The sequence below is a fragment of the Cottoperca gobio genome, chromosome 14 (assembly GCF_900634415.1).
Source record: "Cottoperca gobio chromosome 14, fCotGob3.1, whole genome shotgun sequence".
In the NCBI taxonomy this organism is placed as follows: domain Eukaryota; kingdom Metazoa; phylum Chordata; class Actinopteri; order Perciformes; family Bovichtidae; genus Cottoperca; species Cottoperca gobio.
Window position 1 is genome coordinate 14,535,545 of NC_041368.1, and position 22,057 is coordinate 14,557,601.

The 22,057-nt window shown below is 39.6% G+C and overlaps 2 protein-coding genes across 2 annotated transcripts; one reads left to right on the forward strand and one right to left on the reverse strand.

Annotated features, from left to right (window-relative positions):
- Window positions 1–2,189: 2,189 nt before the first annotated feature.
- LOC115018770 (periostin-like) lies at window positions 2,190–13,953 on the forward strand. The gene is made up of 17 exons (XM_029447978.1): window positions 2,190–2,425; window positions 3,080–3,178; window positions 7,449–7,513; window positions 7,633–7,790; window positions 7,892–8,056; window positions 8,149–8,295; window positions 8,501–8,642; window positions 9,869–10,081; window positions 10,192–10,326; window positions 10,512–10,660; window positions 11,097–11,233; window positions 11,799–11,929; window positions 12,122–12,252; window positions 13,381–13,483; window positions 13,580–13,647; window positions 13,757–13,802; window positions 13,892–13,953. The coding sequence occupies exons 1-17, from the start codon at window positions 2,307–2,309 to the stop codon at window positions 13,951–13,953; spliced, it is 2,070 nt and encodes a 689-aa protein (XP_029303838.1). The 5' UTR covers window positions 2,190–2,306.
- A 242-nt stretch (window positions 13,954–14,195) lies between these two features.
- On the reverse strand, window positions 14,196–16,780 carry LOC115018774 (UDP-glucuronosyltransferase 1-2-like). Its single transcript, XM_029447981.1, has 3 exons — window positions 16,487–16,780; window positions 15,685–16,377; window positions 14,196–14,228 (listed from the first exon to the last, which is right to left on the reverse strand). Exons 1-3 carry the CDS (start codon window positions 16,778–16,780, stop codon window positions 14,196–14,198), a joined length of 1,020 nt encoding a protein of 339 aa, XP_029303841.1.
- Window positions 16,781–22,057: the final 5,277 nt, after the last annotated feature.

Genomic DNA, 22,057 nt, shown 5'->3' on the forward strand with positions numbered 1-22,057 from the left:
GTCACAGATGCAGAAACACATCAATAGATAGGGCTCAAATTAGCCATGCTTGAATCTTATTCAGTAATATAAGCATTGTGTAATAGTATTAGTTAAATCTATTGATGTGTGACTTTCAATTATGACTAAACTCATTGGTTCTAAACCTAGATTTCCCTTTAACACGCACATATGAATGTGATTCCTCACAAATTCCCAAAGGAAAGAGAGAATCCACAAGACATCACACATTTTTTCTTTTGTCCCCAAAACATACAAAAGTATATAAATGCAGACGGGCTATACAAATGTTGACTAGTCCTTGTGAGACAAAATAGATCAATGCAAAATGTTGTTTTTCCTTTTGTTACATGTGTTAATCCCATTTTAAAAAACGTTGTGTTTGCACATGGCTGCACTGACAATTCCTTTCCACTAGGGGGAGATGTCATTATAGGATGGAGTTCCTGCTTCCTGCTTCCTCTCTGCCAATATCTCTCTGCAGGATCTCAGTTCCAAAACAACCACCTGCAACCTGGAGAGGAGTATAGTGCATCCTGTGGGCAACAATAGGGTGACATACGGGGCTCAACATGATTTAAATTCCTCTTAAAGCTTCGTCTTAGAGGATGGAAAGCTGACACAGCAGAGACTAGGGAAAATTAGGCATTCAATTTACTTTTAACTAGAATCTAATTGGTAATCCATCATTTAGTGTAGGTGTTTTGGTGTCTGTTTTTCAGTTTATGTGGGTTGGGGGACCTCAGAGGATACTCAAGCAGGAGAGGGAACAAGGTTTAAATTACTGTAAATTGCAGGCTAGGCTGAATATGTGTGTCCCCAGGCTGTAAAGTTTGTCTTGAATGCTAATATAGTATAGACAGGAAGTGGTCTCTGAAGGGAGGAGGCCTTGTTGGAGACGTCTCAGCCTCCACCATGCTGCCGTCCTCCCTGGGATAAGAGGGGTCATGCGAGTTCATAAAGAGTGAGCACATCTGTGATGTACTGTGGGTTAAAAAAAAAAAGTGATTTCAGTTAGAAGAAAATCTACTTTTGTCGTTCTGCCGATCACATAATATATGTTTATTATTTTTGATTAAAAACATCCCAGCTTTACTGCATCATATGCATTGATAGTGCCACACATGTACCTGGGTGCACTCTGTCTGTGTTCCCATTTGTGGAGTAAACCATAAAATGTAACTCTTCATTCAGTGAATCAACATCATCAAGAGAGTCCATAACTACATGTTTCCAGTTTAGAAGCATACCTGTTCGTGTTCACAAGTCAAGACTGTACATGATGACTTCCAGGGAACTTTTTGTTATGATGGATTTTCCGTTTGAAGCTGCATCAGATCTGGCTACAGCAGGACAAGGGGGAGACAGCTGCAGGGAAAAGTTGGGACCTGGGAAGAAGCTGATGAACGACGACTATGACAGCAGGGAGGATGAAGGGAAAAGAGAAGCAGCAGCGTAAAGGGGAGTACAGGGGAGGAAATGATGAATCTAAATTGTGAAAGTAATGAAGAGAAAAGTAATATCCCAGGGGATGGATGATAAAAAATATATAGTTAGGAGTCTGTCAAGCAAAGTGTAAACCTATCATTTATGTAGCTATCACCACAGGCATTTGAATTTGATTTATAGCTTTATTTGCTAGCCTATTAAAATAACTTAATTCAATTTAATTCACTTATTTAGTTGCCAAAAGTCCCACGGACATATTAAAGGTGTGCTTACTGCATACGTGTGTAAGTGTGAAATAGTGTTTTTAACCATCTTTTCCAAGTGTGTTCCCTGCTCAAAATTCTCTCTCAATCTTAAATGCATGGGCCAAAAACCTTCTCATTACAGAGTAATCCATTATACCTTTAAAGGACAAGCAAAAGTTGGCAGATAAAGCTGTCATTATAGAGTGTAGAGCGAGTTTCAGGGTGTCCTCGGTGCTCCAGGATGTGATGGTGGTAAAGAAATTCATGACAAATTCATGAGAAATTCATGTGCAACAGCGTGAGGGAGGGGGAGGCAATAAGCTTGAATCAGAGCAGAAGGGAGGATTTTGGCTAAAGAGAAGGGTGTGTGCGGGTGAGAGCAGGACGTAATGGTATGGAAAAGAAAGTGAGGGAGTAAAAAAAGAGAGTGGGTGGGTATGGGTGTGTGTTAGATAGTTAGTATAAAAGCACCCTCTCCCTCTCTCACCATATCTCCTGTGTATTTTTTGGGGGGTGCGGGTTTGTGTGTGCGTGTGTTTAAAAGACAAGAGGTGTGTGTGTGTGTGTGTGTGTTTGTGCCCTTGCAGTACAGAGGACTGATACCACCCCAGGATGCATCAGCTGCTAGTGGTGACCTCGGTGCTGGTGGCACTCTGCTCTCTAGGGAGTGTGGATTCTTCAGCTTATGACAAGATAGTCACTCACAGTCGCATACGGGCCAGGAAAGAAGGGTAAGTAGACGGGACGTGGGGGAGGGATGGAGGGAAGTTTAGAAAGACTGTGTGAGGGGAGACATGCCAAACTTAAAGAAATGTAGCAGCTTTTTTATTTTCTAATTTAGCAGATATTGAAAAACTTCTGTTATGTACACTCTGTATGTGCTATGTATGACAGATTGTATATCAGTGCTATGTTTTAAGGTGGTTTTATTAACAGAGAGCACTTGATCATGATTTGATAAGCAGGTCAGCCACATTGATGAAAATGCCATGGAAAAGTCAATATTCTCTCTCACATTCATTCACTCCTCTGCTGTAATTAATGTCCCCAATTTGCCCTTTGAGATTGATTGAGTGTAATTTGTTAATAATTGAAATGTATTGTTTTCTGAAAATAGGTTTTAGGAAGATCAAACAAAATTAGGGTTTCAAGTACAAGCTTCTAATTAGGAGGATCTTCAAATGCAGTGAGAGTGTTCATGGTTAAGAAGCACTTTAGTGTGTATAAATGACATTTTTCTCAATTGTTCTTCCTTTTTCACCTTACCTGTCTTTCTCCCCTCTTCCACCCCTCACCTTCCCCTTTCTACCTCTGCTTCTCACTTTCTTTGTAACTCCCTCACCCCCCCCCCCCCCCCCCCCCCCCACACCTTCCTTCTCTTACAGACCCCATGTGTGCGCTCTGCAGCAGGTCGAGGGGACTAAAAAGAAATACTTCAGCACATGTAGGAACTGGTACAAAGGCTCCATCTGTGGAAAGAAGGCGTGAGTCTGTACCATGAGATTGCATGGATGTAATTGCTACATGTTTTTATCTTTTTTTAATTGTAATTATTAATGCTACTTTCACTAAACCCAAAAGACCTTACCCAGGTTCTGCACATCTTGCACATAGACAGGAGTATTTCAGAATTTTCAGAAGTACCCTGTGAACGTTTCTGTACATGGGGATTGCACCCCTGCGCTGACCTCCTCACCTGTTACCTGGCCCCCTTTTTATTACCAGCTGAGGTCAGCTCTGTATGAACCCAGTTTTCTGGAACCACAAGCTCTTTCCGTTTCCTCAAGTCACCTAGCTGTCTCACTTTCTTCTCATAAAAAAAAGATACAGGTCACGCTGATGAATCAGAAATCCTTTATTAGTCCCACAACGGGGAGATTTACCTTGTTACATGATGATTAATAACTATTCAAATCAAATTCAGACATTTTTAAGGACATTATGGTTTTCTTATACAAATAGAGCAGACCAAAGCTGCAGCATATTTTGCATGCAAAATAGTTGAGTGCATGAATGGTTTTGGATATTTGAACTTCTGCAGGACATATAACATCAGAGGGCATGTTGGATTTAGGTCAGTGTAATGTTTGGGACTCGACGTGCTGAATGAGTAGATAATAGAGCAAAATATTTGAAATGTAGCCGCTGAAGTGTTGATGGAGTGTAAGGCTCGGCTGGAGCTGTACACACACATGCAAATACAGTACAAGAACATACGTGCACACACACACACACACACACACACACACACACACACACACACACACACACACACACACACACACACACACACACACACACACACACATTCTTTCAGTCATTCACTCTGTTACACCTGTGGCTGTGTTAGGATAAGCCTGAAAATAAGAAGAAGAAAGAGAGAATGTATTAAGTTCATAAGTGAGTAATTCTTTACGAACACGTACAGCGATAGATTCTACTGAGATAATATTAAATGGAACCATCTAGCAATAAATAAATAAAAAGACAAGATCATTTAACATCCCTCATGATACATTATCATGTCCTTTTTTGTATTATATAGCAGGAAGGTATCTTTGCAATGGTAAATGATACGCTTTGTCAAAAAAAATGTTTTAATCATGTTAAATGTAAAAATGTCTGCCTTCAGAGACAACCAACAACAATTACTTAAATTAATTGTAAATAATGTATCATCACTGTTTTGACTTTTAGCAAAGTGAGAGTGAAACAGAGAAACGTTTATTATGTATGGGACCGTATCAACCATCAATTACATATACATACTGCAGTATTCAAATGTTCCATCAGCAAGAAAATACCAATTAGTAAAATAGCAATATCAAAAAAATACAACAGAAATGGACAAAAAATGAAAAGCCAAGCCAGCAAAATCTTGCTTCTCTCTCTCCCTCTGTCTGTGGTCACAGTGAGGACATTGTTCGGCAGCAGTGGAGGAAATCCACCCAGCTGTGATTATGTCTGAGTTGGATTTGGTGTTGATGAGAGATTAGGAAAGGGTATTTGAGTCTACAGTATGGCTACTTGGTTGTTTCGGTGTACATTGCAGGTTGGTGTGCCAAACAGCTCGTGTTTAAACAAGTCTTAAGGGTGCAGCAGCTTAAGTACTACCTGGACTGAATCTCTTAGAAACCACTATAACAAATAACCAATTATGTTGGTGTGGATTCAACATGTGTTATTTTAAACTCTACTCAGGAGTTAAATAATCCCATGGGGATGTATTAATTCCGCCAAGAGCATTTAATTAAAGGGTGCTGCTGGAGGTTCAGGTGGAAGCGATTTTCTTCAAAGTGATGTACTGTAGGTTGCGACACAGCATGCAGGGAGCAGAGGACAAGTACTTAATGTGGTCCAGTCTTCTAATGTGAGTGAAGTGGTAAACTCCATTCCCCTGTATAAAAAAAGGAAAGCGTTTGCACAGTATTCAGGAACTGCAGAGAGAGAACAAAAAACGCTTGATGAGGACTCAAGAGACACTGTTGACTGTTAATTACATAAAAGTAAAAAAACTGTAGCGGTATCTGATGCCAGACAACCCCACCTAGTATGTCTGTGTCTGTGTGTGTGTGTGTGTGTGTGTGAGAGAGAGAGAGAGAGAGAGAGAGAGAGAGAGAGAGAGAGAGAGAGAGAGAGAGAGAGAGAGAGAGAGAGAGAGAGTGTGTGTGTGTTTGTGTGTGTGTGCACATCTGCTCATCTGGAAGCCTCATTGAGCTGGTTCATCTGGTGACACTGCCAGAGGCCTGGTTTGCATTGAGCTGGCTAGTTCTGTCTCTGGTCTATAATGCATCCATTATCCTGTCAGAGCTCAGCCTGGGAGCAATGACTTCATACCTTCCTGACAGCCAGCTGTGCATGGATATTTATGTATCTTACAGTATCACAATAAACGCCAACACATAGAATGATTGCAGTATATAGCTACATGGCTGTGTGCACAAAAGTAGCAAATTCGAATCGTTCAGTATCATGGCACACATTTCCATAAACACACAAATGCTGATGAAAGTGGATTAGAGAAGGTTAGCAAAAGCATATGAGTCATGTGAGGGAGTTGAACGGAGAAAGTGAGTGATGTTGCTTTGCTCTTGCATAATGCATCACTACTGTTAATTTCTGGAAGGAAAACAAACAGTTATTTGTTTAGAAAAAAGGCACAGAGTTCATATAGACGTATAGTGTTCCCATGGGAAAACAGGAAACCTTAAAACTCCCAACTCTTAGTAAACCTCTTTAGCAAACACACCCAAAGCTCCAACTGGAAGCCATGAAGTCATTGGGGGTTAAACCCCAATTAAACTTATTCCGGCATTTAAGAACTCCATTGCTGTTTCTCTGGTGGATCATTGTTGACTCACTGTTGGTTTTTTTGCATCTTGTGTTGGCTTGGGATACGTTCCAATGAAATGTCTGAATGTTTGATTACCATCTTTGGTTAATTTTCAGTAAAACTTAACATGTTTTGTTCCTCCATGAACCCTGCATTTTACAGAATACTTTTGTGTGGCTCACACTGTCGGTTTTGTGAAACCTCATTCTGTCATTCATAACATTGCAAAAAAGTGCAACTGGATTTACTGTAAACCTTATGACTGATTGAGGCTCATGGGTCGGCTGCACAGCTCCTTTGGTGTGCTTAGTGTTAGCAGATCCACTTAGCTTCCTGCCAGGATGTTACTACTTCTTTGAAATATGTTTTCACAAATTTTCATAAGCTATTTCTTCCGCCCTAAAATCTAAATCCATTGCATGCTCACAAGAAGTCGACTGTATATCAAGATTGTGTTTTTCTTGGAGGCTGCATTAGATTCATGGCCAAGATAAAGTGCAGGGGGGCAGCAGACACGTTAACATTCTTACAGTATCTAAGAATGTCAGTACTGAAAAGTTCAGATTTCCTTTGCAACGGGGTAGCTGCCCTTATCTTCCTGAGACTATGCCCGTTGAAGTGCTCCTTTTTTTCATATTCTATTTGATAATAATCTTGAAAATAGTTTGGAGCTGTTGAGCTAGAGGCGTGTTTACTAATCTCCTTTTGGGGATTTCTTTCTTTCTTATTTGCTGGTTTTATTGCTGTTGCATGATATAACCTATTGGAAATGATATTGGCTGGAAAGTGTCTCAAGCTTATTCTTTCTGGGTCCAGTCCAGCTGTTATGTGTGATTGGCCTGCTGGAAGTTGTGCTGCCAGTTTTCTTGTCGAAGTGTTTAATGAACCGCTTTCATGTTAATGGTGTTTTTCTTGTCTTTTTTTATTCTCCTTAACTTCCTGGCTTTTGTGGATGTTTTCTTGCACTGACACTTCTTCTGCTCTGACGTTTAAATGTGCTTTGCCCAATTATGGATTTTTTATTTGATGACTAAGATCCCCTCTTTGTGCAGCCGTGCTTTCCTTTCTCAAATGTCCTCACCATTCTCAATGCGAGCGCTCGTCATTCTCTCCCATTACAGCTCCAGACGCTGTTTTTCTTCCTCTGAATTCTGCTTTGTTGATCTGGCAAGCTTCTTCTGCTTTCTCAACTTGCAGTACATTCACATTGCATTCTTCATATATTTTCTTCTCTTTTTTTTTTTGCTTTTGCAAAAACAGTGAATCATTTAATCCACAGCTCTTTGACTGTATGTCTTCCAACACCATACAAATCATTATTTTTTATATTCTGTGCATAATTATTCTTAATTTATGTTTTTAAAGATCTGCTAATCTACTGTATTACAGGTCTAACATATCTGTGTGTTTTTTTGTTGTAGCATCGTCCTATATGAATGCTGTCCTGGGTACATTAAGCTGGAGGGCATGAAAGGATGCCCTGCAGGTAGGTGGCTCTCACCACAGCCCTTTTCTGCTCTTTTTTTCTGGTCAACTCAACATTTTAATTCACTTGCACTATAGTCTGTTTTTGAGAACAAACAATTCCTCTCCCTTCCCCCCTAGTGGCTCCCATTGACCATGTCTATGGTACGCTGGGGCTCGTAAAGGCTACGGCAACACAGCAATACTCTGACATTTCCAAGCTGAGAGAGGAAATTGAAGGCAAAGGCTCTTTCACCATGTTTGCACCAAGCAATGATGCCTGGGATCAGGTGGAATCTGTAAGTAGACTTGAGGATTCAAACTTTTCCATCAGAATACAAATACATGCAGTAATTACTCACACTTATTGCCCCTTTAACTATTGTTGTGATTTCCCCAGAGTGTACGGTCTGCACTGGTGAGCAACGTGAACATCGAGCTGTACAACGCTCTTCACTACCACATGGTGAACCGTCGTCTTTTGACCAAAGACTTGAAGAACGACATGACTGTCACTTCCATGTACAATAAACTGGGGCTCTACATCAACCACTACTCAAATGGGGTCAGTTTATGCACAGTGTTGTAATGCATGCATGAATAAAGGACTTACCCAATGATGGCCTTGGCCTAATATAACATTTCCTTTCTGTGAAGATTGTGACAGTGAACTGTGCCAGGATCATCCATGGTAATCAGGTGTCCACAAATGGTGTGGTGCACGTCCTTGATCGGGTCATCTCCAGTGTCAACAACAACATCAAGGAAGTCCTGGATGTCGACGATGAGCTCTCAAGCTTTAGAGTATGTAAAATAAACCGCACTCTAAGCTGAAAATGTCTTACAAAGCCAAAATTACATTTGACTAATGTGCTTGAAGTGGAATGTGTGTAAAAAAAACGGTATAAATTAGAAACTCTATGCTGCTGGCAAAATGTTTGAACCAATTTAGTATCGCTCAGTATGACAAACTGTTACATGTGGGATAAATTGTCTTCTTGTTACCCAGGATGCGGCAATAACTTCTGGTTTGATGGACAAGCTGGACCAGCCTGGCCACTTTACTCTGTTTGCTCCCACTAATGATGCCTTTGACAAATTGAAGCCAGGCTACCTGGAGCGTATCATGGGAGACAAGGCTGTTATTGCAGGTACATGTGATACACTAATGATGGCATAAACTACAAACATATCCATGCTTTGGTTGATTTTGGTGTGCAGAGATTTAGAGTGCTGTAGCCAATGTAGGCTTGTCAGACGGTCGGTTCACCGATTTGGTCCCGACTGAAGTACAACTGTTGGATGGATCGCCATGAAATATAGTGCAGACGTCCATGGTCAAGTTTTCACTCATCCAGGCAAATATCTTAACATCAACCGGTTAGATTGTCACAACATTTTGAACAGACATTTACGATTCCCAGATGATGAGTTTGGGGATCTCTTAGCACCAACAGAAGGTTAGTATTTTAGTGAAATAGTGAAAAGTATTGAATGGAGAGCTATAACATTTGGTGCAGACATGTATGTCACCTTCAGGATTAATTGTAATAACTTTTGAGATCCCCAGACAATTTTTAATTTGCACTAGCCTCATCTATATTTCATGTTTAGTGCTAAAGAGCCAATTATAGCATTTTAACGCTAAACTATGATGGCAGGGCATGTTCACAGCATCACAGAGCCGCTTGCATTGCTACAGACTTTAATTCTGGTTGATGTTATTGATCATTTAACATCTAGCATTCATTTGACCTGAAGTGAACTTCAATCAGGTTGTCAAAACTAAACTAGTGAAACCTTTTTCCAAACCCATTTGGCAAATTCCTCTCAAAAGCATGTCTAAACTTAGATACCCATCAAATTCTCAGGAGTAAAGGAGTAGACACACGCTCACACACAAAAGCATGTCCACAGACCACACAATGAAAGCAGGAAACTCATGTCTCCACAGTGGCAGCTTATCTGCTTATATGCTGAGTCACTGGCGTGGCAGGACTGTCTATTAGTATGAAGCCAGTTTGCGGTGTCCTCAGTGAGTGCTACCTCTGGGGACACAATATAACCTCAGATAAATTCTCAGACACTTGGAAAACAGGCTTTGCTGACCAACCATGGAAGAACAGCCTCCAAAGTAAAGATGATACAAGGAAAAATTTGTGCCGAAGAGTAATTTGGCCTGCAGTGCAACACCACTTGTGTTTGAATTTTCTGGGTTTGGCAGGGTTTTGAGTAATTACTGCAACTCTAAACCTTGGATCGGGTAACCAGGTTACAAATATAACTAGAAGCAACGCACAAAGTCTATAAAAGTGTGCAATCTTATCAGCGACTTTCTCACCCTCTATCTTTCTCACACTTTGACTCACCTACTCAGCTCTGGTGAATTACCACCTGTTGAACAGTGCCCAGTGTTCTGAAGCAATCATGGCAGGGTCTGTGTTTGAGACCGAAGAGGGCAGCACCATAGAAATCGGCTGTGATGGCGACAGTCTGACGGTCAATGGAATCAAGATGGTGCTGAAGAAGGACCTTGTCACCACCAATGGCGTCATTCACTTAATCGACCAGGTGCTCATCCCTGACTCAGGTAAAACACATCTGGAATTTTCTCCCTCAGCAAATACTTGTTGAAATCATTTGGCTAAATTGCTTTTTCTTTGACCACAAACATCTCATGTTTATGTGTTTCATAATCAGCCAAGGAAGGGATTGAGCTGATGGGAGACTCCCTGAGCACTTTCAACGAATTGGTATCCGAATTGGGTTTAGCCGCTGCCTTGGGCCCAAAGACAGAGTACACTCTCCTTGCTCCCGTCAACGCTGCCTTCACTCGTGAGTTGATCTCCAAACAAGTCTTATGGGAGCAAGGATGTAAAAGAAAGGTCAAAAATATGCAAAATAATGTTTATACTTTTCACAACTAAGGACTTTCTTTTAGGCACACACAGAAGGAAATGATTTATCAGGGCTGGCATCTAAATCCTTTTTAATCCCAAACTTTTCTCTGTGTTTGTCAGATGAGGTGATGTCAACGGACCAGAGCCTGCTGAGATTCATTTTGGAAAACCACATCTTGAGGCTGAAAGTTACACTGAGTGAGCTCTATAATGGACAGCTGCTCGAAACACTGGCTGGCAAACTGCTCAGAGTCTTCATTTACCGCACTGTGAGAACTATATGTGTGTGTTTGTGTGTGTGTATTGTTGCATTAAATAGTCAGGAAGGAACAGGAAAATAACATAAATAAGATGCTGGAGAGCGTCGGCTTCCATATTGGAAATCTGAAAGCCATTACGAGGCCCCTTACCAAGTGTTAACATGATTGTGCTGTCTTTCAACTGTGAGAAAATGCAATATAACATAATTCCTGAAGTGTAAATTAGTCCAACTCTTTTGTCATATGAAGTGTGTTTCTGGTGGTTCAAACAATATTAACAGCTGGGTTTTATTTCCTCACAGAAACCTTTGAATTCTTCTTTTTGATTGATTGCAATCAAACATGACAGTATAACAGTCCCCCTCCCCTAAGCTAAATAGTTACCAGATTTGGACAGGAACTTTTAGACATGTAACTCTGTCCTGCATTGTTCTTTCTTTGTTAGGCTGTGTGCATTGAAAACGCATGTATGGTGCGAGGCAGCAAAGAGGGAAGCAAAAGTGCCCTCCATGTTATAAGGTCCATCATCAAACCGGCCGAGAAAACCATCTATAAGCTCCTGATTGATAACGGACAGTTCAAGTAAGAACTACATCTTATTTGATGTATTTTTTTGCTGTACATGTTTTTACATTCATTATTAATCATTGTTTGTTTGGGGTTTTTAATAGATTTGTTTTCCTGACAGTAAAATTAGCAAATGTTAATAGCAATGCTTCATACACCTTTCACATGTTCTGGCTCTATGACAGATTTTTGCACCAGTAGAGGCTGATGATGATGAATCACTGAGGAAGCAGATGTGTGAATCAATGGGACCACACAACCCAAACTCCATAATATCATATTACTAAAACCATAATCCTCCTGTCTAAAATGAGCAAAACCCTCCCGGTTTTTGGCACCAAACATGACAAATAATCTGATCACAGCACAAGACTCAGTGTGCCATTACAGCCAGAGCTGTTCTTTTCCTGGTGGAGAAAGTTGAAATCCTGACTGGCTTTAGTATGTGCATACTGAAACACTGTAGTTCACCATGACGAAAAACTGAAATTGACAAAAAGTGTAGGCTTCATTTAACTCCTACAATACTGTACTGTATGTTGATTAAGTGCATTTCCTTTTAAAAAACAAACAAATGTAGGATTTTCCTGGCGCTGATGGAGACAGCAGGTTTGACTGATCTGCTGAAGCAGGAAGGCTCGTACACCATCTTTGCACCGACTGACGAGGCCTTTGATAGTCTCAGTAGAGAGGACTTTGCTCTGCTCAAAAGTGAGTACTCCACTGAAATTAACACACATCCAAATCCTTTCATGCATCTCCCTTTTGAAGATTGGGAATTGCTGTCAAGCTTTTTTCTGATTCAAAGTTATATAAGGCATTGATGAAGGGAACAAATATGAGGAATGCTAGTTCTACTTTCTGGTATGTAAATCATGTTTGCCTTTTTGCTGTAATTGACAGGTGATCTGAATGCTTTGAGGATGATTCTGTTGTACCACTTCAGCAATGGCATCTTCATCAATGGAGGATTAGAGGGAGGAGTTACGAATCTGCTCAAAACCCTCCAGGGCAGAAACCTGCAAGTTATGTCTGTATGTACAATCAGCTATCATTTGAGTGTGTATTTGTGTCTTCAGAATGAAAAATACAATATTTTCCTGAATCTGTCATTGAACAATCACACAGGGGTAAACCCTTTGAAGGAAAAACGATTTCTGTCCAACAGATGCATCTGTTCACGAAAGACAACGCATCAAGAAAAAACTTTTGCTTGGAAAAAAAAGGCACTCTGGGAAATGTAGGACATTGAATATTTAATTTCCCCTCTGGGGATCAATAAAACCTTATCTGATCTTAATTTAAAATTAAGCAAAGTAGAATGTATCCACGTGTTGATTTATTTAAGAGCATATTTGTATTCTATAATCAAGTTTAAAATTACCACACATTTCTTTCTTCCTTTTCTCAAAGCCTCCGTTGTGAGTCTTAAACCCAATCTTTCCCCACATTCTCATTTAAACAATAACATCAAAGAGCCAGTGCTAATCTATTACTTCAAAGCTGGGTATCACTGGAGAAAGGCCAGAAGTTTTAAAACCTGGCTCATTTCCATCAACACCCACTGTCGTTATTCACCCACCACTCCCCACCTCCCTCGCATGCCCTCCACCTGCCATTGTTCTCTGTCTGCTCTTGCTCAGCAGCCTTCATGTCGGCTTTATATTATCATTTCATCTATGAACTGAAATTACCCTTCCCTCTCTCTCCTGTCATGCTGATCAGGTTATCAGTCACCTCCTTAGTGGACACAGGAAAGATTGTTTGAGATACTTCACCAAAAAGAGGGGACATTGATTCATGAAACATGTGGTTAGGTTTTTAAAAACTGTCGTGATGTGCCTCATTTCGGGGGTTGAGAAGCGGAGAGGGCAGGCAGAGGAGAAGTGAAACCTATCCCTTACTGACTCAGCGTGGCCACCTCCAGTCACCTCCACCGTAAATTGCAAGAAATTAATCATGAATGGAATTCCCAGATCTCACTTCCAATAACGGAGCACACTGCCTGGGATTCCAATTAAATCTGACCTCAAAACCTCTTATGTGAAACCCTTTTTAAATAAAAGTGTCTCAGCACAGTCATTTTGTTTCGGGGGAGGTTGAATGAACTAGTTTATTGATACCCTTGAAAAATACGTTGTTTTTTCTTCATGATTTTCCAGGTAAACAATTCTATTCACGTGAACTCTGTGAATGTGCCAGACAGCGATCTGATGGCGACAAATGGTGTGATCCATGTGGTGAAGAATGTTCTCTATCCTGCGGGTGAGAACAGCAGACTTTATTATACAATCATGCAAAGTGCTCTCTGTGCTGGGATGCATTAAGTTATGTTCTTTTGATGATGTATATTACTTACAGACCTTCCTGTGGGCCGCCAGGACCTCCTGGTCATCCTGAAGAAGCTTATTAGGTACATCCAGATAAAGGTAGATAAAGAGAAAACACACATTGTCTGAATGTGCATAGATCAAAAAGAATGTTATATTATTTTGTGTCTTATATATCTAATTTTGTTATGCTTTTTTTTTTCTTTAGTATATTTCTGGGTATTCTTATGAGGAGATCCCACTCACCTTCATCAGTAAGTTTATTTATCATCCACTGTCACTGCATGATGTGTGAATATTATTGCATCTGCCACAACTTAAAACTTCTTATGTGACTTTACAGAGAGGATCATCACAACTACACACTATCATGAAACGGGTAAGACTACTATCACTAACCAATGACTAAAAGCCAAGTTTTGAATCTGTCATGATCATACAATACATGTATCATTAGTGGGGATTATAAACGACATGACTGCCTTTGTTCCATAGCATTTGTTCCAAAAGAGAAGTCCAACCTGCTGCCGCATGCTTATTACATGCATGTCATTTCTCCATACAGGTGTCTTCCACAGTTCTCTTCTTTGTTCCTCTGATTATCCACTCTCACTGTTGCTTAAGTCCACTTGGACCTCTTGGCATATTTAATCAGCTCCTTTGGGGATGAGGTAATCAGGCTGTCAAAGCATAACATGGTCAGAGACCATAGAGGACTCTTGGATGTTGTTCATTCAGCTGGCCTGAGTCCAGAGCACTTTCACACAGATTGGATGCATTGATGTATTGGGTAACATAGGAGAGATGAAGTCGTATTCTTAGGCACAAGACATGGAAGAAAGAGCTCAAGGTCTGGACCTCGAGGAGGGGGGAGGGGCGGGGTGGGGATACAAATGTTGTACTTGTGTACGATTTCTTGGTAAAGCAAACAAACTATTCCTCATATTGATATGCAGTTTTTATTAACATGTTTAAATTATAATGGCACTGATTTAAATTCCAAGAAGTTGTAGTTTTAATCGACAGGACCATTTTATGACTGCACAAGTGGTCATAAAACCATGGAGAATACACAACCACTATATACGCACACACACACACACACAATTATAAATTGCATCATTATATTATTTTTAGTTTAGATAATAGGTGTAATCATCTATTATCCGCAACATATATATTTTTGTAGTAGTATATACTTACAAGGCAAAGCAGCCACAGTTTTAAGCATAAATCTCTTAAAGACTTTGTTTGAAAGACAGACAGAGTCTGGCTCTGATTACCGGACAAGGCCACGTTTCATGGGACCTCAGTCCAAAGATTTGAAAACCTCTGACACAACCACACATCTGTCAGCTATCATCTCTTTACAACTCATATAAATACTGTCCCATTAAAAAGTCATCACTCAGAAGCAGAAATTATAAAATAAGTGAAAGACTAAGAAAATGTTTCTGTTGAAGCTGATTCAAAAGCTGATACATCCTCAACTTAATGCAGACCTCATTTCAGCAGATATTTTCAGCCAGAAAGAAGAAGGAGAAATCTTTAGGGTCTTTTGAGACTTCATATCCTAACTTTTCTGATTGAGGATGATTTTTGTGCTTTCTGAAACCTAGCTGGACGGAATATTAAAAAACCCCTTTCCAATAGGTTACCTGCATCAGGGCAGATTTTAGTACAATTTGTGTAAGAACAATAACCTAATGCCCGCAGGCTATTTAGTTTATTTTTATCTTCATACACATTTTGCTGTTATCGACGAGGAGTTTGTTTATTATCAAAGGGGAGTTTATTTATTATTGAAGAGGAATCGGTTTATTTTTAAAGATTTGTATTATTGTTTTATTATATATATATATATATATATATATATTATATATATATATATATATATATATATATATATTATATATATATATGTTTATATATATATATATATATGTATATATATTATATATATATATATATATATATATATGTATATGTATATTATATATACAGTATATATATATATATATATTTGAAAAATTACATTAAAGACAGGTTTATATCATTATTTATATATCTTTCCTTTCCTTTTCACTCCTTTACCCCTCTCATTTTTTCCCCTTCTTCTCCTCTTTTCCAACTTACCTCTCTCTCTTTTTCCCTCTGCACCTCTTTGGGCAAAGCATTCACCAAAGTTCCCAGAGTCATAATTATGAATCCGTGCTCCCCAGCACTCTGAACAAACTCCTCCAGGTCTGCTGGCAGTGGTTGGGCTGGTTTGCACTGAAACCCTCCTATGTAGATGACATTTGGCATTGTGGGCCGAGGGAATTCAAAGACAAAATCTGACCTGAACAGCCAAATGTCTGCTTCCTGAAGAAGCGAGATGATGTCACATCCACCCTCGATGTATTTCTCACACATGGCATCATAGTATGGCCCCACCATGAATTTCTGCTGGAACACTATAATGCCGTAGAAAAGCATGTTCTTGACCCTCTGGATGAAATTCATTTTGTTCGTTAAACCTGATCCTGGCACTGGGATATAAGACGTTGGTGAGGGGGCTATAGCAAAGTGGCCTTCTCCGCTGGTGATCCAGCGAACATTGAGCACCAAGGGCAGTTTGAGATACTTGGCTAGTATGACCCCTGCTGCTATAGCTGGGTCAGTGAGAACAAGATCAAATTTGGCATCCATTAAGCTTTTGACCATATTTTCATCATCAAAGATTTGAGGGAGGGTATCAACCCAGATTAAATGAGCTTTAGCAATCATAGAAAGGAAATCCTTGGTGAGTTTAAAGAAAGTAAGTGCTGAAGCCCCCTCTCTCTGCGCCTGAAGAATTGTGAAAACAAAAAACAAAAGTGGTGAGATAGTGATCATATTAATACTGGAATGACTAAATGACCACATGGGTCTTAATACATAATCCATAATGACGTACCCGCATATTCTCCTTTAGGTACACATCAAAGAAGTTCTCAATACCTTCATTGACTTCAATGGTAATGGATGTGTAGAGAGGAGACTTTTCTGGGATGTACCAGCTGGTGGAGGCCCTCATCACACTGATGCTGTGTCCCCTGGCATGAAGTTCTTCCAGCAGGATCTTCATATTGATCCAGTGGCTGCCGTCCACAGGGAACACCAGAATGTTTCCTCCATCACAAGGTGGTGTGAAGGAAATCAGACATACACTGATAAATACAAATATTCCACACACATGATGCAATGGCATGGTTCCTGGAATGTAAGAGAGAGATTTAGTAAGATGAGAGACTTCTTCAGTTTCATATTATCTAGGAGAAATGTGATTAACAAATGTATGGATTTTGTGTCAGGTAAAAACAGTACAAAGATACAGTTTCTGCTGTTAAAACATATGTGAATGTACAAATGATTTTATCTTTAGAAAATATTGTTTGATTCTATCCACAACTTGATAATATTCCTGAAATTCACTTACCCATGCTAAAGAGTGGCAACAGTAATGCTTGTTCCCTGCAGACTGACAGTATATCTAAACGATTCCTTATATATTTGAGTTCAAACTCCAGTCTCAAAGATAATCGGTCCTCATAAGTAAATGAGTTACGTAATGTAACACGTGTCACATGAAGCTAGCACTGAATGTTCTGCAGCTTTGTCATGTCATCATAGTTTCAATACTTCTTTTAGTAATCTAATTGCTGGTAGTGTCCTGTACAGTGTCATTTTGTGAATGTGTTTCTCACATAACAGAAGAACATGTGACCTCTTTCATAAGAGTATTAGAGTGTGTTGTGTAATACTAACCCACATTCCTCTTGGGACATTTTTGGGAAATGTTTATGTGTATCTCTTTATAGGGATTTGGGGTAAATGCAATCAAGCTAACAAACTTTGTCTCATTGGGGAACAAATCAGCTGCTTGCCTTAAGTAGCGGAACACTACTTATTTCTCAAACGAGGAAACACTTTTATACCGCATTTTCATAATTAGTAGCACAATTCATGCTTCTGTTCTGGTGTTTCTACACTGTGCTGATATATTTTAATGATAAACTGTCGAGCTTGTGAGTCAGTTTTCACAATACCGTTTCTTTCTCTTCTTGAGTCCCCTCTGGCTTCTTTGGTTTCAGTGGTTTCCTCAAACACACTTTCCTTCCTAGAAAAAAAAACAATGTACCCATTGTGCAGTCTCTGCTTGATCCTATTGCCTCCCCTTTTCTACTGTCTCTCAAAGCAGGCTCACAGTGACCTCCACCACTAAGCTCTGATAGTCTACGATATCTAGAAGTGTCACAACCAATTTAAAGATCCATCACTCTCTACATGTAACAACTGGAGCAGTGGGGTGACTGTTTAGTCTATGGCAGTTTTTTGTGTGGAAACTAAATTTTAACAATACATCTCCACATAACGTGTAGTCGGTGTCCATATGGAAGTCTGATGCTTCACCAACAAACATTCCCTTCCATGTTGATGGTACCTAATGATGATTTATCGCATTGCCTACGCGGCAAAGAGGGCTTTTCTAGACATCATCAACCTAAACATCCACACTTTCGTGGTGGAAGTGCAGGTCAAAGTGTTAGGATGGGAATAGTGTGATAAGGCTATATCATAAACAAGCAACATGGAACATATGAAATTACTCATATCCTTCCCTCGATCCCACATGCAATTGCTTCATTCCATTTAGTCCCTATAGAAAATTGATTTCAACATACAGCTTACTTAAAAGCTTCCCCCATGTATGATTTAAAGAAGTGCTTGCAAGTCAGTTGGAGGAGGATGAAACCCATGACAATTTCTGCAATGTCAAATGCAATCATCTATAACCTGATGAGTTAAAGAACATTAGGCTAAATATTAGTTGTGTCTTTTGAAGGCTCTGAGAATGGACAAACGTCTTTGGATTGACACCCAAGTTATTAATTATCTGTTGGAAAGATCAAAGACCAAAGCAAAAATATTGAACTAAATTAAACCTTAATAACCCCCAATACCTTTTGGGGGAACTCCATTGGAAAAATCACATGGTGGCCCTTTAAATGGGCCCAGATGGATAAGTCAATTTAGTCAGATAAGTGAAACCTCGGTCAATGTCACCTCTGTTGAACAGATGCGCATTCCTTTGTTAGCTGTTTTCCATTTTGAGTTAAGAGCAGGTATACACTTGCCAAATGACACTCCCATTATCGTGACATATCCTGTGTGTGTGTGTGTGTGTGTGTGTGTGTGTGTGTGTGTGTGTGTGTGTGTGTGTGTGTGTGTGTGTGTGTGTGTGTGTGTGTGTGGGTTGCTAGGAGTGAAGATGATGATCTCAGTGCGTTATAGCGGGATTCCGCAGCTGACAGATGAAAACCTTTAAAAACAAACAAAACTGCAAGATACACCCTGATGATGTATCTCTCCTGTGCCAACCTGCTTGGTGGAGAAACGTACCGTGCATGCAATCTCAGTGTTTCAGTGATGGATAGTTTCTTAGCAAAAAATTTGAAAATCTTTGTCCTTTGCGAACAAAAGCTTTCCGGGAGTAGAGAATAACCTTTGTTTGGTTACTCATACAGGAGGATTTAGTTTGTTTGTCATATGTGCCTATTCAAATACGCACAAGCAAACTGACCTTTCATTTTTCTTGCTTCCTAACACAGCATGAATTAAAGGACAGGTAAGTCCTCAGGGACAACATCTAAAGCTGATTACAGGCTCCATCTTAGCCAACTGCCTTTGATTTGTCCTGTTTGTTTTGGGCGCTTATGTCAATTACACCTTGCAGGCTAACTTCATAGATATAACTTCAGAGCCTGTTTTAGTATGTATTCACATGGGATCATCCGAGCTCACCACATGGATTTAATGACACATGTCACTGTATACCTTAACAGACCGTTAAATGTCATGAATCTGTTGCACAGCAGAAACTGAATGTTTGCTTCTCAATATTCAATACTTTTTTGCTATTTCAAGTCAAATAGCATTCACAAATGTAATCTAGAAGTTTGTGATGTGCAATATATTCAACATGAATAGGCTACCACCAATTACATGTTTTGATAGATCCTTTATTTTATTTTATGCCTAAAAAATATATTTTTAAATATTAAGTGAGTTTCTTTCCTGCAAGCACTTGCTCACCTAGCCAACACAAGTTTTTAAAACAGTTCTTGGGATCTCTTTGCCTCTTTAATCTGATTTCATCACCTAATCACCTTACCTTCTTATATTTAGCATGTCTTGGCAACCTTCTCATGATGCTTCAATTTGTGTTAATTATTTATATAATATATAATATACTATTCAAAACAGAATAATGTGATTACAAAATATGGATCCATTAAGAAATTGGAAAGGAAATTGTATGAGGTAGCATAACATCTTTACCTTCACCACTAATGTAGACAGATAACTTCCCAAAGTCCATCTTTTTATCTTTACAACTGCAAACTGTTATCAGTATCTCAGCTTTCCTCTCCTACAGCTTCACTACATATGGTGCAAGTCACCATAAAGTCTGTAAGCAGTGAGACCTTTTGGAATGTTTATATAAAGACCCCGCACAGTAGTGGAGCCTGTTGAGTCATTTACAATCTACAATGTGTGGACGTTACTGATAAAAAGCAATATCTGTGTTGCTTTTGGCTCACTGACTGACTCTGGCTCTCAGACATATAGTATATTTGACTGATATGTCAAAAATATATTTCAGTTTTCAGATATTCACAGAAAAGAATAAAAACACCTCAATGTTCAAACAGTATTAGCATTAACTAAAAACACATAGCATCCACTCCATTCTCAACAAGGTCTAAAGTTTAGCAGCTTTTTACAATGCTTATCTCTGCTTTACTTTCTGCTTTACTTTCTGCAACGTGGAGTCAGGTCAATCATCTGGGATAGATTGAAAACTCCTTAAGGTTTATGATTTTATTCGATTTTGCCATCGTCATGAGTTGATTCACCTCAAGCCTCTCACCGGCCTCTGCACGTGTGCAGACAAATGCAAAGTTGCACGCACGTGTGAACATGGTGATTATTTCTCCATCCATAGCGCTCAGGCTGTCTTCCATTCTGGACATGGAGAACATCACAGCAGCACTGACAGCTCTCTGGAGGGGGCACTCGAATGCACACTTGCATGTGAGTGACACACATACGCACACGCACACGCACACACACACACACGCACACATTAATTTGCACATAAAAACACATAGTTATGATGATTGGGATGATAGATTAGCTATATCCAATACATTCCTATCTTTGATATCTGATTATCCAACAGGTTCTTCATTTTTCGTAAGAAGCTTTTGGATAGTAGTTCTTCTAGCAGACTCGTTAGCTGTGGTGGTGGCATTAACATCTTTGTCAACCATTCTTATGCAAACAATGATGTCTCTGGGTGAGGACTTTTAGAAAACAACAAGCTTATTGTAGGGTAACAAAGGGTTTAAAGTTAAGTTCATTTAAAGAAAGCAATCCCTGCAGGTTGTTATTTCGTACGATGATCTTCACAGACAACATTGACCTCTGTGGCCAACACTTGCTGGCTAACAAAGAGCATACACAGGAAAAGGAAAAGGCAAGTCTGCTCTGCCGTCATTCCACATGGGAATAATCTTTTCTTTACTGGTAAAATTCCACTTTGTTGAAACACTTTAATCATTTAACTGTATCCTTTTAGAAAATACTGAAGGCAATTGTGAAACTCTGCAGCGCTCCAGCTGTCAGATCTGATCAAACCATAAACTTTGCATGATGCATTGCACACAACAGTAAGCTGTGTGGATTATTATACCTCTACTGATTGCTTTGCATCCAGCAATTTTTCCACTGTTTGACAATATGGATCCTTGTGAAGTTGTGCTCACATCTTTAATATGCCAATATTCTATTCATGGGATTTTGATGTGCTGCAAAAGCTCTCTGAGAGTGATGACATAACAGACGTTGGACAGCTCGGAGTTCAACCCAGAGTATGTGAGAGGGCATGCTGTCTTATCAAAGCGGGATACCTGATATCCATTTCCTGTACTTACAACCTGAAGAAAGACATATTGTATTTTGTTTACTGTATAAAATATACACAGTGAGTGAGATATATAGCTCCATAAACAACCATTCAGGACATAAATCAAACAATACTGGCACCCCATAAGACTTTGTGTCATGGGAATCTGTGCAGCCCTTTAACTGGCTTAAAATCATTTATGTTGTGTGTGAGAAAAAAGGCACCAGAGGGTCAGGTCCGTTTACAAGATCCAGTAAAAGTCAATGTTTTGCATGAAACAGGCCTGTGTTTAGGCATGAAGACCTCGTGCAGAACACAGTTCAGTCACACCTAGTTCAAAGATCTCCGTAGCTTCCTAAAGCTTAACGTTTACACTGGAGTCTTTTGTAAATATCCATAAACAGTGAAAAGGTTAAGGTCACAGCTTTATGTAAGCAGTGGAGAAATCGACTCATGAGACCACCATTCACACACACACACACACCTAAACCACACTTCATACACCACACTAAGCAG